Below are 15,788 nucleotides of genomic sequence, written 5' to 3'. Positions count from 1 at the left end.
TTTGGAATTCATGATCACATAGCTGTAGAAGTTCAGTAATTGGATACATTGAAGGCAGAGATCAACAGATTTCGAGGTATTAGAAAAACATCAAGTATTATGGAGAGAGTGCAAGAAAATCAACAATATCTAGGTGAATGATGGAGCAGACTTGAGGGAACAATTGACCTACTATTGCTCTTTTTTATTTTCTCATTATATTAATTCACAGGATTATGGTTATCACTGGCCAGGCAGCATGTCTTGCCCATCCCCAATTAGCCTGAAGACAGTTAAGAGTGAACCATGTTGCTATGGTTTGGAGGCACATGTAGGCCTGAACAAAAAAAAGGCAGTTTTCTTCCCTCAAGGACATTAGTGAACAAGATGTGTTTTCCCCTGAAAATCAACAATGTCATAGTCATTATGAGACTCTTAATTCCAAATTTTTATTGTATTTGAATTTCACCATCTGCCATGACAGGATTTGAACCCAAGTCTCTAGAATATTGTGTTTTCTTTTTGCAGATTTGTAGCTCAGGCTTTGATCAAGTTGTAAGTTTGCTCGCTGAGCTGGTAGATTTTTTTCTCAGACGTTTCGTCACCATCATCAGTGAGCCTGTGGTGAAGCATTGATGTTCCGCTGTGCTTGCTATTTATCTGTCTTGGTCTGTTGTGGTGGGTAATATCATTTCTAGTTCTGTTCTGAGAGGTTGCTAAATAGGGTCCAAATCTATATGTTTATCAATGAGGTTCTGGTTTGAATGTTGGTCTGCTAGAATTCCTGTGCGTGCCTTTGTTTAACCTGTCCCAGGATACATGTATTGTCCCAGTTGAACTGGTGTCCCTCTTTGTCTGTGTGTATGGATGCTAATGGTAGTTGGTCATGTCTTTTGGTGGCTAGTTGGTGCTTATGTATCCTGGTGGCTAGTTTCCTGCATGTCTGTCCAATGTAATGTTTGTTCAGTCCTTGTAGGGTATTTTGTACATGATGTTCATTATGCTGGTGGTTGGTATGGGGTCCTTTAGGTTCATCAGGAGCTGTTTCAGTGTGTAGGTAGCTCTGTGGACTACCCATGATGCCTAGGGGCCAAAGTCGTCTGGTCATCTCCAAAATATCTTTGATGTATGGCAGGGTTAGGAACAACAATTATACCAACAACCAGTGGAACGAGCGTAATATATAAAATACCTTGCAAGGACTGCAACAAACATTACATTGGACAAATGGACAGGAAACTAGCCACTAGGATACATGAGCACCAACCAGTCACCAAAAGACATGACCAACTATCACTGGTATCCTTACACACAGACGAAGAGGGACACCACTTTGACTGGGACAATACATCCATCCTGGGGCAGGCTAAACAAAGACATGCACGAGAATTGCTAAAACCTGGCATTCAAACCAGAACTCCATTAACAAGCATATCAATCTGGACCCGATTTACTAACCTCTCAGAAACAGAACCTAAAAGTCCCTCCTCCCTACCTTTTATCTCAGCCTGCTTGGCTCTCTCTCTTATTCCTGATGAAGGGCTTATGCTCGAAACGTCGAATTCTCTATTCCTGAGATGCTGCCTAACCTGCTGTGCTTTGACCAGCAACACATTTGCAGCTGTGATCTCCAGCATCTGCAGACCTCATTTTTTACCCTAAAATGATATCACCTACCACAACAAACCGAGATAGATAGATAAGCAAGCGAGGTAGAAAACCAACGTTTCACCAGAGGCTCACTGATAATGTTACCTAGCATGGTGATGTAGCATCTGAGAACAAATCTACCAGCTCAGTGAGCAAATTTACTAATGATCTAATAAGTCATCAATGATCTTAATGACTTATTATATCATTACATCTAATAATGATCTCTAGAACATTATCTGGGTCTCTGGATTAATATTAATAATTAATAGATGATGCTAAGACACCATCACCTTTCACTTTGCTGTGACAAAGCACAACATCCTGGGACAAATGTCGGAAACGTTCATGTTTGCATACATTTTTTGCATGATAACTCCTCATCTAGTGTCCTGTCTCGAGGATGGTCATTAAGGCCCAGACAGGAGAGGGTGCTGCCCCTCCCATTTGCTTGACAGAGACTTCTGCTTAAAATGACGAGGACACAAGTTCTATCAAGTTCAGGGTTTTTGTACTTGGCCTTTCAGCTGCAGGTGTTATATGTGGTTGGCTGAGTTCCATAAGTAATCCAGATCCGTTAATACACGTAGTCACAGGAATAAATGGCAATTTTATGAGGTTGTGATAGAATACTCTGTCTTTAATGTAGTTTTGGAGTACATGATTATTTGTTTACACAATTTAATGGCTTTTTTAACTTAATGGAAAAGTTATTTTGCAGGTTGTCAGTCAGATTTATTACCATGTCATAGATTTAGTTTCTGTTTACACACTGGCAGCTAAAATAATTCCCATTGCTATTGCATGATTTCTGAGTACTGTAGGGAGTGAATACTGGATGAGTGGTGGTGAGGAGGCATGGTGGGCATGGAGTGACATGTGTAATGTGAGATGCACGGGGAATTTAAGGGAATGCATGATGACATGGGGAGTAGAGAGGAAAATGAGTGTTGTGGTTTAGAGGGCTTTGAAGCAATATTGAAACTTGGCTGTAAAAATGGAGGTAGGCATTTTAACCTGTCCTGAAGAAGGATTAGGCCCAAAACGTTGATGCTGTTGCTTCTCAGATGCTGCCTGACCTTGTGCTTTTTCCAGTGTCAAGCTTTATCAATTTTAAAAGTCCCACTACTTCAGCACTCTCAAACTGCACTGCAAGGCCAAACCATATCTAAATATGAAAAAATAAATCCCAGGCAAAATCACACAAATGTGAATCAAGTGTGCAGTTCAGAAGCTGCAGAAGTGGAGAAGTTGTGTTCTTCTAACACTGTACTGTAAATGGTCCATGGAATCATTATAACACAGAGGGAAGCTATTCAGTCCATTCAATCCATGTTGCCCCTCCGTAGAGAAATCTACTCATTTCAATCCCTCTGCTTGTATCCCATTGTTGTGTCAGTGTATTTTGCTCAAATGCCCATTCAATTTGTCCTCGAAATATTTCATTGTCATCACTTCAATAACCCTTATAGACTCTTCTGCAAGTGCTAGTACATTAGTTGGTGAATAAATATGATTCTCACTCACACATCCACTCTAGTCACAGCTTTTTAATTGTTGCTTTCGCAATTTTTTTTTTGCTTTCATCAGAATGCTAGCTCCAAAATATACTTGTGCTTTACAATCTTAATAAGAAGCTTCAAGTACTGATGTTGTGCAAATCCCATTGTAGATGGCGACCATTATTATGAGACTCTACTGCACATTGAAAAATATAGCAGGAATCCTTTTGTTTTTTCTGTATCTTTATCTACCCACATTGACACAAGGTTCACATATCTAGGGTTCTGGAACAAAATGATTTCTTGCTTTGCTGTGTGTTTGACTTCCTCCCCCTCCTAGAACCTGATTGATTGACAAGGGAGTTGGGAGTCACTCAGAGGAAAATAGAATTGAGGCCACAATGAGATCAGTCATGATTTTTTTCGAATATTGCAGTAAATTTGAAGCGCCAAATGGACTCCTAATTAATTGAGTATTGGAGTTAGGATGAGAGAAATTGAAGACTGTAGATGCTGGAGAGTCAAGGTCAAACAGTGTGACACTGGGAAAGCATAGTAGGTCAAGCAGCATCCAAAGAGCAGGAGAATCAATGTTTCGGGCATGTCCTTCATCAGGAATGTGGGGTGGGACGGGGGGAAATGGAGGGGGATGGAGTGGAGGGGGGAAGGTGCTTGGAGAGGGGACTAAGAGATAAATAGGTGGTTGGGGCGGGATTGTTTGGAAGGTAGCTGGGAAGACGATAGGTAGATGTAGGTAGAGGGTGATTGTGACAGGTCAGAGCGGAGAGGTGGAAAGGAAGATGGACAGGTAGGACAGGTCAAGAGGACGGTGCTGAGTTGGAAGGTTGGATCTGGGATGAGGTAGGGGGTGGGGAGATTCGGAAATTAGTGAAGTCAACATTGCTGCCGCGTGATTGAAGGGCCCCAAGGTGGAAGATGAGACTCCGTCAGGTGACTTGGATTTGGCAGAGGAGGCACAGAACCTGCATGTCCTTGGAGGAGTAGGAGGGGAGTTTAAGTGGTTGGCCACAGGTTAGTGGGGCTGTTGTGTGTTTGCGTTCCAGACATATTCCCTGAAATTCTCTGTGAGTTGGTGTTCTGTCTCCCCGATGCAGAGGAGACGACATCAAGAGCAACGGACACAGTAGATGAGATGGGTGGAGGTGTAGGAGAATTTCTGCCGGATCTGAAAAGATCCTTTGGGGCCTTGGATGGAGGTGAGGGGGAAGGTATGGGCACAAGCTTTATATTTCTTGCAGTGGTAAGGGAAAGTACTGTTTATGGAAGGTGGATGGACCTAACAGGAGAGTCATGGAGGGAATGGTCTCTGCGGAATGCTGGTCATGGTGGGGAGGCAAACACATCTCTGGTAGTGGGATCTGATTATAGGTGTCAGAAATGGCAGAGGATAATGCATTGTATCTGGAGGTGAATGGGGTGAAAAGTGAAGACCAGAGGGGTTCTATCCATGTTGCAATTGGAGGGGTAGGGTTCAAGGGCGGAGGTGCGGAAAGTGGAGGAAATGAGCTGGAGGACATTGTCGATCATGTGGAAAGGGAAATGTGATCCAGGAAGTAGGAGGCCATCTGGGATGTCCTGGAATGGAATTGCTCCTCCTGGGAACAGATACGGCAGAAGCAGAGGAATTGAGACTAAGAGATAGCATTTGTACTTGGGGCGAAGTGTAGTCCAGGTAGCTGTGGGAGTCAGTGGGTTTGAAATAGATGTCCATGTTGTGTTGAAAATGATGATGGAGAAGTCCGGCAAGGGGAGGGAGATGTCTGAGATGGTCCAGGTGAACCCAATGTCAGAGTTAAAGGTGTTTGTGAATTTGATGAACTGTTCAACCTCCTCGTGGGACCATGAAGTGGCGCCAATACAGTAATCGATTTAGTGGATGAAAAGGCGGGCGATGGTGCCAGTGTAACTGCGGAAGAGAGACTGTTCCACATATCCTGCAAACAGGCAGGCATAGCTGGGGCCCATGCGGGTGCCCATGACTACTTCTTTGGTCTGTAGGAAGTGAGAGGATTCAAAGGTGACGTTGTTGAGGGTGAGGACCAGTTCCGCTAATTGAATTAATGTGTCAGTGGAGGGGGACTGTTTGGGTTGGTAGGAGACGAAGAAACAGAAAACTTAGAGCCCTTAGCCATGGGAAATAGACATGTACAGGGACTGGATATCCATGGTGAAGATGAGGCTTTGGGGACCAGGGAAGTGAAAGTCATGGAGGAGGTGGAAGGTATGGATGGTGTCCCGAATGTATGTGGGGAATTCCTGGATGAACGGGGCAGGGCGGTGTCGAGATATGAGGAGATGCATTGGGTGGGGTAGGAGCAGCAGGTTGTGGCTATTCAGGATGTTGGTTAAGCCACTTTTGGAATACTACATTCAGTTCTGGTCTCCCACACGGGAGAAATGTGGTTAAATTTGAAAGTGTACAGAAAATATTTACAAGAATGTTGCCACCTTTGGAGTGTTTCGCTACAGGGAGAGGCTGAATAGACTGGGGCTGCTTGCCCTGGAGCATCGGGACTGATGGGTGACCTTACAGAGGTTTATAAAATCATGAGGAGCATAGGTAGGGTAAATAGACAAAGTCTTTTTCCAGGGTAGAGGAGTCAAAAAGTAGAGGGCATAGGTTTACGGTTAGAGGGAAAAGATATGCAAGGAACAAAACTTTCACCTGGAGGGTGTATGGAATGAGCTGCCAGAGGAAGTGCTAGAGATTGATACAATTACTGCTTTTAAAAGACATCTGGATGGGTATATGAATAGGAAATGTTCAGAGGGATATGTGCCAAGTGCTGGCAAATAGGATTAAATTAATTTAGGGTATTTGGTCAGCCTGGATGAGTTGGACTGAAGGTTCTGTTTCTATACTGTACATCTCTTTGACACTTACTCTTCTCAGTTTATAATCTTAATCTCTTGCTGCCCTTTTGTTTCATAAGACCTCAAGTAGTTTCTGTCTAAAGTTCATAAATATCCTCTTGTAACTGTTATTCCTTCCTCTCTCGGTCCATGTTGAGGTACAAAAGCCAATTTTCTCACTCAAAGTTGTCATTTTTCACAAGTCAACAGGCTTTTTGTAACTGGGGGAGAAGCAGAAGGGGGAAATCACATCACCACACATCAAAGTCCCACCTATCATCTGCAAACATACTCATCATTGAGGAGACTGTGATGAGGAGCAGCAGAGCAGAGTTGTCCTCATCCAATTTTGATCCCTTTTCTTGTAAATTCTAACAAAAGGTACTGAGTGAAGGTGAAGATTTGTAATCCCATTGAGGTCTTGAGATTCTCTGTCCTCAGGGAAATTCTACTTCCTCCCCAATCGCAATGTGTAATTCTGCCCTTGCACTAGTAATGTAGCCAGGCTCCTGAACACTTGGGATGGAGGAATCAGAATAATATCCCCCTACATTGTATGTTGTTCCCAAATGCAGTCAATTTGATGGCCATCATTTTTTGAGCCTGTTCTGCCAATCCATGTATTAAGGGAAAGAATGGGCGCATTACCTGTGGTTGCTTGTGCATTAAATTTAGTGAGCGAGTGGCATGAGTTTGAAAAATCAGCCCTTATATGCTTACCTTGTGGTTTGAATTTTCTTGGCTGCATTTCAAAGAGTAAAACTGCAGATATTTCAATTTATTTTTGGAAAGATGCCATTTTGTTTCAGAAAACGTTTAGTACAAGTATCATTTATGCATGCACCTAAATTAGAATCTGACAGCTCCCTAATTTAGTCATAAATACTTCAAGATGTTGGATGCAGTGAAGAATGTTGCTCAGCTTTAGCTGTTGACTGCTTCAAAACATTATCAATTCCTACAGAACTCAGTAATCCTTTAAAGAGTTCCAATAATATTTCTACAGCAAAACAACAACAAAGTAATGACTTTGTTTTACTTTTCTTACACACCAAAGAAAAGTTACTTATCTCTAGCCGTGTTCCCATAAAGTAAATCTGTAAGTATTTCTAAATAAACATAACTTCTGATGTGTTGTGCATGAACTCAATAGATGTCCACATCCTCTATATTTGACAATAAAGGAACAGGATAGTAATATGGATCAGACCATACCCCCTGCAATTATACCAAGGGGTTAGCTTAGACCCTGACGTTAACCTTAGTTAAAGGCAAGTGTAAGGTGCTGTGTTCCAGATGTAATTTGATTGGTTGCATTACTCAGCTTCAAGCAAAACAAATTTATTCTTCTCCCAATTAAAATACAACAAAAGAAAGAAGAATTGGTATAACTTTAACGCTGTTGGAAAACTTAACAGAATATTAGATTACCTTACTACCAAACAGCAACTGTTCCAATAAAATAACATTCTATAAATAGACTGTTGGCAAAAGCAAAGCCAGAAAACAGATGGCCTCACCTGTGACTCTGGCAGCAGGAAGAGAACTGAAGCTTTTCGCTGTAACAGAGAGAAAGATGGTTTGGTGAGGGTCTGACTACACCCAGTGATGCTGCTTCTATTGTTATAATTTCTCAAAAGAAAATCCCAAAGCTTTACAAGCTGTTTACTTTATTAGATTGAAGGAGACAGCTCTTAACCTAAGGCTCAAACCTCTCTTCAAAAAAAAGGACAGGACAAAATACACCTCTTAAAGTCATAATATTATCACAATAGCCATATATCATTGGTTTCCGTTAAAATAGGATATGCAAGAACAAAGTCCAGCATGCACAAATATTTCCAAACTTATCTCTCTCTCTTACTCTCTTAGAAGCATTGAACTTGGTTGGTGTGAACTTCCACAGGTACCAGTCATTCACCCGTTCTTTACTCATATGCCCACTTTCGATGGGAGATGGGGGCTTTCTCTGAATGAAGCTGTCATTGCATGTCATTCACTAATGCAGATTGTAGCACAGTTGCCTCAGCCATTTGATGGGGAGCATTCAGCTGAGCAACCGTCACCCATTACGTTGAGAAAACTAACCGCTAAGTGGGAACTATAATAGAGTAAAACAAAGAATTTCCAGACATGTGCAGAGCTAAAATTTGAGATGATTTGAATAATATTAATCATTGATAACAATCTTCCTCCAGCTCACCTGCTGCCTTGTTAACCAAATAGCAACTAGATTGAAACAAAAAAGATCTTTGAAGTGGGTTTTAACAGAGCTGATATGAAAAGGATGTTTCTTGTTGTGAGAGAATCTAGAACCAGAAGTCACTGTTCAATCATCAGTTGAAACAGAGATTAGATGATTTTGTTTTCTTTCTCAGAAGGTCATGAATGTGGTGGATAGATTCTTTAAAGCAAGGGGGTGAAAGGTTGTCAAAGATAGGCAGAAATGCTGATATGAGGGTGCACTCAGATCAACCATAATGTTATAGAATGGCGGATCAGGCTGAAAAAACTGAATGGCCTATTCTGTTTTAATTCATATGTAAGATCAGAATCTAAAAATTTTTAAGTGAAATATTTTTGGTAGATTTTATCTAATTCATTCACAGAATTTTAGCATTGCGGTCATTTAGTGCTCATCTCTAAATATTTAGATTCTCTGTTGTTAAAGATGGTAATTGCCTGGCAGTTATGACAGGTGATTTTTTTTATGGATATAGAATCCCTATAGTGTGGAAACAGCCCTTCGGCCCAAAAAGTCCACACCAACCCTCCAAAGAGTAACCTTCCCAGACCCAATCCCCTACTACTCGACAGTTACCCCTGACTAATGCATTTAACCCACAAATCCCTGAACACTATGAGCAATTTACCTAACCTGCACAACATTGGATTGTGGGAGGAAACCGGAGCGCCCGGAGGAAACCCACGCAGACACTCGAAGAGTGGGCAAAATCCACACGGACAGTCTCCCAAGGGTGGAACCGATCCTAGGCCCCTCATACTGTCAGGCAGCTCTGCAAACCACTGAGCCAACATGCCACTCCATAATATCAATCACTGAATAGTCCAAGCTTAAACGTTATCCAGGTCTTGCTGCATTTTGGATTAAAAAAAGAACCGCTTTATTGTTTGAGGAACAAAAAAAGTGACCCCTCCTCAGAACTTGACTCCGAAATTCTGATCTCTCTCCACAGATGCTGCCAGATCTACTGAACTTTTCCAGCAATTTTTGTTTTTGTTTCTGATTTATGGTATCCGCAGTTCTTTCAGTTTTGGTTTGTTATTTGAGGCTTTGCTGATGAAAATTAGCTTTGAAGGCTGCTTGCCAGAAACATGCAATGTTGATCTGGTTAACTAGTAGTTAATCAATTTTATCAATATACCCAAAAGATCTGGACAGTTAATGAAGTGGTTACAGTGATGTTCGGAAGGTTTAACAGGAGGTGATGCTTGGCTCACCTTGTACATTGTTAGTAGTACTCAGGAATCAATAAGCTGTTGTTCAGGGAGTATGATGGGTAGGCAAGCAGCCAGGAGAATATGAGAATAATTGACAGGTAGGAGGTAACAAAAGCACACTTAGAAGTTTCAGGAGTGATGAGCTGTGGCAGGGACACATGCTGATTTTTTTTTAGACTTACAGTGTGGAAACAGGCCCTTCGGCCCAACAAGTCCACACCGACCCGCCGAAGTGAAACCCACCCATACCCCTACATTACCCCTTACCTAACACTACGGGCAATTTAGCATGGCCAATTCACCTGACCCGCACATCTTTGGACTGTGGGAGGAAACATTGACAATAATGTCCTCACTCAGATGAGATCACAATGGACACACTTCAGCACTTCTTGGAGTGAGCAGCCAAATTTAAAACCACAGGACTTGTATCAGCTGTCTTTATATCTTGTATCCCTTCACAATTACTGTCACATGGTATACACATAACCACAAAAGTGTCACAGACAATAAAATTCAAGGCAAGCTCTGTTGGAAGCTCTCTCCAGCAGGCAATATTCCAATGCCAAATCCTATGAACTTAGCAATATTGTTTGCAAGTTGTCTGTGATATAAAATCATTTCATCTGGAAACTGATAGTGCAAAGTGCAACAGTATAGCAAGTTATTAAACAGTTTTACATCTTATGGCTTATTTCCATTGGAGACTGCTGTCTCATATCATTTGTTTTAAGTTATCACACTGTTGAAAACCACTTCCTGATGTCTGGACTATATCTGTACTTAATTTCTGGAGTCTTTCAGAATCTATGGTCAGAGTCTAGTTCTGTGCATGATCCAATTCTATGGGGTACTGTAATACAGGCATTTACCTGACCTTGTTGTAACAAGGCAAATAATTTTATGTTTCAGTGGTGTTTTAATGGTGAGTGTGTGACAGTTGGAAACCGTCCAGAAGCTGTGAATGGAGATTGGAACACATGGGGTTCCTGGTCACATTGTACACGTACGTGTGGAGCAGGAGTTCAAGCAGCAGAGAGGCATTGTAGCAATCCAGTGTGAGTATATGATATAATTGGGAGATCGAATAATTAACCATGCATACTGTTTCATTTGATCAGTTTTTGAGAAAAAAATTAACGTTGAGCTGGAGAATGGATTGCACATAAAATAAAACACATATGTTTGCAAATTTGATTTTGCTCATTTTTTGCTCTGACACCGATGGCCAGCTGCAAGTGTGTCTCAGAAGTCACAGACCATGAGGCTCAACAAAAATTAATTTCAGGCACATCTGCAAAATGCTCCCAGGGTGGCCACTAGAAGCTTGCCAGCTTGACAAGGATGAATTTGTGTTCAATACCTCTGTTGGATAGACTGTATGGTTTGGGGCTGGCAGGAAGGGTGTGAAGTTAATTATGGGCTTGCAGCAGCTTGGAGTCAAAGCGCTGCCCCTCTCCGTTCCATTTGAAAGTAAGTTTAACAGAAAAATAGTTACTTCAAGGCCCAGGAACCAGGAAACTGAGCTCAACAATCACCAAATTTACTGAAAGATCCTCAAAGAAAGAATGAGGACATCATGAACATTTTCAGATGTCAATGCTGAATACAATTAAATAACCTTTGAGGCTAATGTGGCAGCAGGCATATCCTAGGCATACCTGGGGCTCTGGTCATACCTTCATGACGTTAGTCATTATAACTTCTATTTTCCACAGAATGGAAGAATAACCCAATGACAACCTATTTCTCATTCAACAGAGCTGCACAAGCCACTAGTGAGCATATTGATTTTCAGGAAAGTCCAAAGGGTCCTGGTGGCTGTATGCTATAATTGAAGGTTTAATGAGAGTGTGCAGATAGTTAGCCTGAAATTTGAATGTACTAGTTTTACTTTACTGCATCATATTATGATCATAATTTCACTGCCCATAATATGCTGGGTCACTGATCTTTCTATGTGATATCTAAAATGACAGCAGTAGTAGTGCATGAAGTGTGACTTCTCATGTTATATTTGCACTAAGTTACCTGTGAGAATGATTCAACCTCCTTCCTCACCTCTCCAACTCTGACAAAGGGAACTTGCAAGGGTAAGGTGGGTTTCAGTGTGCCTCCTTGTTCAGTCATCTGTGGATGAGGGGCCTTGCGAGAAGCCAGTGCTAGACTTGCTTTTCACGTTTGCATGGTGAGTCCACCACTCACAGCTGGGCAGATAGCATTGGTTGCACGATGGGGCTCTTAAATAGGTGTAAGCTGAGTAGATGTGGAAATCTGGCATGATCTCTACCCACCAATGGTATTACCCCTTGACCTGTCACCAAACTCCCGCATGAGAAGTCAGTAAATTTTGTTCTATGTCGGAAATGTTTCTAATTCACTAAGGATGTGATTAATGAATGTTGCAACATCATTGCAACTTCAAAGCAGATCAAAGCATACAAGGCAATTCTATGGTCTTTATTTCATCAACTAACCTATTCAAACTCACACTCTCAATTTGACTTTTATGTTATTACTACTGCTATGGATAGTCAATTCTATGGCACTATGGAAGGTTTTACCCCATTATATGAATGTTTTCTAATCTTAGAATAACTTCTGGACTTGCTATCAATTCTTGCACTTTTTTTGCTCTCAACTCTTCACCCCATTCTGCTCGGCTATGTACTTTTCTTTAGAGCCATCAGCCTGAGAATCTAATACATATTTAACTTGTTTACAGCTTTTATCTGCATGTTGCAAAAATGATATATCCCTTTGAGTAAATTAAATGCTTGAGAAGTATATATCATCTGAGAACTCCCATTGGGGAATGGCCTGTAGATATGAAGCTCTGCCTTTACCCTGATCACTTATATTGCCACAACCCTCAATCTAATATATCCTGTTCCTAAGCACCCTTGTTACAAATGGTTTCATGGTGGTGATGTCACTGGAATAAAACAGTCCTTGTTGACTAGCAAACCAGAAATCTACAGTCTTGGGTTCAAATCCCACCATGGCAGCTGGTGGAGTTAGATTAAATGAGTTTCAATAAGATTTATAGTTCAGGTTGAGGTTCTGGATGTAAGTTTGCTCGCTGAGCTGGAAGGCTCATTTTCAGACGTTTTGTCACCTTACTAGGTAACCTCTTCAGTGAGCCTCCAGATGAAGCACTGCTGATGACTCCTACTTTCTATTTATCTGTTTAGGTTTCTTTGTCATTTCGTGTGATGATATCATTTCTATTCTTTTTCTCAGGGGGTGGTGGTAAATGGGATCCAAATCAATGTGTTTGTTAATAGAGTTCTGGTTGGAATGCTATGCTTCTAGGAATTCTCATGTCTGTCTCTGTTTGTCTTGTTCTGGGATGGATCTGTTATCCCAGTTGAAGTGCTTTCCTTCCTTATCTGTACGTAAGGATATTAATGAGAGAGGGTCATATCATTTTGTGGCTAGTTGATGTTCATGTGTCTTGGTGGCTAGTTTTCTGCCTGTTTTTTCCAGCGTAGTTTTTGTTACAGTTCTTGCATGGTATTTTGTAAATTACATTAGTTTTGCTTGTTGTCTGTTTAGGGTCTTTCATGTTCATTAGCTGCTGTTTTAGTGTGTTGGTGGGTTTGTGGGCTGCCATGATGCCAAGGGGTCTAGTCTGGCAGTTATTTTCGAGATGTCTTTGATATAGGGGAAAGTGCCTAGGGTTTCTGTTCTTTGTCTGCTTGTTTGGGTATGCTGCTGGGAAATTGGTGGACTGTTTCCATTGGGTACCCATTTTTTTGAATCCACTGTATAGGTGATTTTCCTCTGCTCTGCATAGTTCCTCTGTGCTGTAGTATGTGGTAGCTCATTGAAATAATGTTCTGATACAGCTTCATTTGTGGATGTTGGGATGATTGCTTCTACAATTCAATATTTGGTCCGTACGTGTTGCTTTCCTGTCGATACTGGTTTGAAGTTCCCCATTCGCTGTTCGCCCTATTGTGACATCTAGGAATGGTTAGATTAAATTAATAAATTTGAAATTAAAAGCTTGCCTCAATAACTGTGATCATGAAACCATCATTGATTGTCATAGAAAACCATTTGATTCACTAATCACTTGAGAAAATAAATCTGCTGTCCCCAGTTGGTTCAATCTACATGTGACTCCGGATCCCCAACAATGTGACAGGTTCTTAAATGTCTACTCAAATGAGCCATCCTGCCACGTTGAATTTCATTAGAGGAAGCACTGACGGTGACCAGCACAAAATGTAGTCTGAAGGAGTACTTCAACACTCAGTAAAGTCATTAATGACTGTCCTACCCAAGTCCTGAAGGAAATCATAGAACATAGCACATAGAATATAGAAAGGTACATCACAGTACAGACCCTTTAGTCCACAATATTTTGCCGAGCACTTATCTTAATGTAAGATCAACCTAATCTATACACCCCTTACTTTACTGCCACCCATGTGCTTGACCAACAGTCGCTCAAATGTCCCTAATGTCTCTGACTCTACTACAACTGCTGGCAGTGCATTCCATGCACCTACCACTCTCTGCATAATGAGCCTTCTTGTGATATCTCCCCTATATCTTCCTCCAATCACCTTAAAATTATGACCCCTCATGACAGCCATTTTTGCCCTGGGAAAAAAGTCTCTGGCTATCTACTCTATCAATGCCTCTCATTACCTTGTATACAGCGATCAAGTCACCTTTCTTCCTTCTTCTCTCCAGTGTGAAAAGCCCTAATTCACTCAATCTGCCTTCATAAGACTAGCTCTCCAATCCAGGCAGCACCCTGATAAATCTCCTCTGCACCCTCTCTAAAGCACCTACATCCTTCCTATAATGAGGTGACCAGAACTGGACATTAAATTTCAAGTGTAGTCTCACCAGGGTTTTACAGAGTGCAGCAAAACCTCATGCTCTTAAACTCAATCCCCCTGCTAATGAAAGCCAAAACACCATACGCCTTGTGAGCAACCCTATCAACTTGGGTGTCAAATTTGAGAGATCTATGTATGTGGACGCCAAGATTCCGTTGTTCCTCCACCTTGCCAAGAATCCTGTTTTTAACCCGTATTTAGCATTTAAATTTGACATTCAAAAAGAATCACTTCGCAATTATCCAGGTTGATTCTATCTGCCAGTTCTCAGTCCAGCTCTGCATCCTGTCAATGTCTTATTGTAGCCTGTAACAGCCCTCAACATTATCTACAACACCACTGACCTTTGTGTCTTTAGCAAACTTATTAACCCACCCTTCCATTTCTTCATCCAAGTCTTTTATAAAAACTACAAAGAACAGAGGCCTAATAACAGATCCCTATGGGCACCACTGGTCACCGACCTCCAGGCGGAATTGTTTCCGTCCACTACCACTCACTGTCTTCTAAGGGCCAGCCAATTCTGGATCCTGACAGCCAAACTTCCCTGTTTCCTAGACCTCCTAACTTTCTGAATGAGCCTACCATGGGGAACCTTATCAAATGCCTTACTGAAATCCATATACACCACATCCACTGCTTGACCTTCGTTAACTTGTCTCGTCGCATTCTCAAAGAACATAATAAGGCTTGTGAGGCATGACCTGCCTGTCACAAAGGGGAAAAGTAAGGATTGCAGATGCTGGAGACAGAGTTAAAAAGTGTGGTACTGGAAAAGCGCAGCTTTGGGGAGACAGGCCGCCTACTTGTGGAACGTTTCAGGGAACACCTCTGGGACACCCACACCAACCAACCCAACCGCCCGTGGCTGAACACTTTAACTCCCCCTTCCATTCTGCCAAGGACATGCAGGTCCTTGGCCTCCTCCATCGCCAGACCCTGGCCACACGACGCCTGGAGGAAGAGCCCCTCATCTTCCACCTAGGAACCCTCCAACCACACGGGATGAATGTAGATTTCTCCAGCTCCCTCATTTCCCCTGCCCCAACTTTACCTCAGTTCCAACCCCAGGATTCAGCACCGCCCTCTTGACCTGCAATCTTCTTCCCGACCTCTCCGCCCCCACCCCCTCTCCGGCCAATCACCCTCACCTCCTTTCACCTATCATACTCCCAACGCCCTTCCTCCAAATTCCCCCCCCACCTTTTATCTCAGCCCGCTTGGCACACCAGCCTCATTCTGAAGAAGGGTTTATGCCTGAAACATCGATTCTCTTGCTCCTCAGATGCTGCCTGTCACAAAGCCATGCTGACTATCTTTAAACTATATTTATCCAAATAGTCATAAATCCTATCTCTCAGAACCTTTTCCAGTACCTTGCTTACCACAGACGTAATTCCCAGGAATTTCTCTATTCCCTTTCTTGAACACAGGAATGACATTCACCTCCCTCAAATCATCC

General features: G+C 42.0%; 1 protein-coding gene across 2 annotated transcripts in view; it reads left to right on the top strand.

Annotated features, from left to right (window-relative positions):
• LOC132834687 (A disintegrin and metalloproteinase with thrombospondin motifs 12-like) overlaps positions 1–15,788 on the top strand; it is a 547,736-nt gene that overhangs the window by 299,833 nt on the left and 232,115 nt on the right. For both annotated transcript variants that reach the window (XM_060853764.1, XM_060853682.1), the window contains exon 11: positions 10,380–10,525. In XM_060853764.1, the coding sequence (XP_060709747.1) occupies positions 10,380–10,525 (146 nt within the window). The remainder of the gene's footprint in view (positions 1–10,379; positions 10,526–15,788) is intronic.

Source organism: Hemiscyllium ocellatum, chromosome 1, assembly GCF_020745735.1.
Source record: "Hemiscyllium ocellatum isolate sHemOce1 chromosome 1, sHemOce1.pat.X.cur, whole genome shotgun sequence".
Taxonomy (NCBI): domain Eukaryota; kingdom Metazoa; phylum Chordata; class Chondrichthyes; order Orectolobiformes; family Hemiscylliidae; genus Hemiscyllium; species Hemiscyllium ocellatum.
The sequence above is the reverse complement of the archived record's forward strand: the minus strand, read 5'-3'. Positions and strand labels throughout refer to the sequence as shown.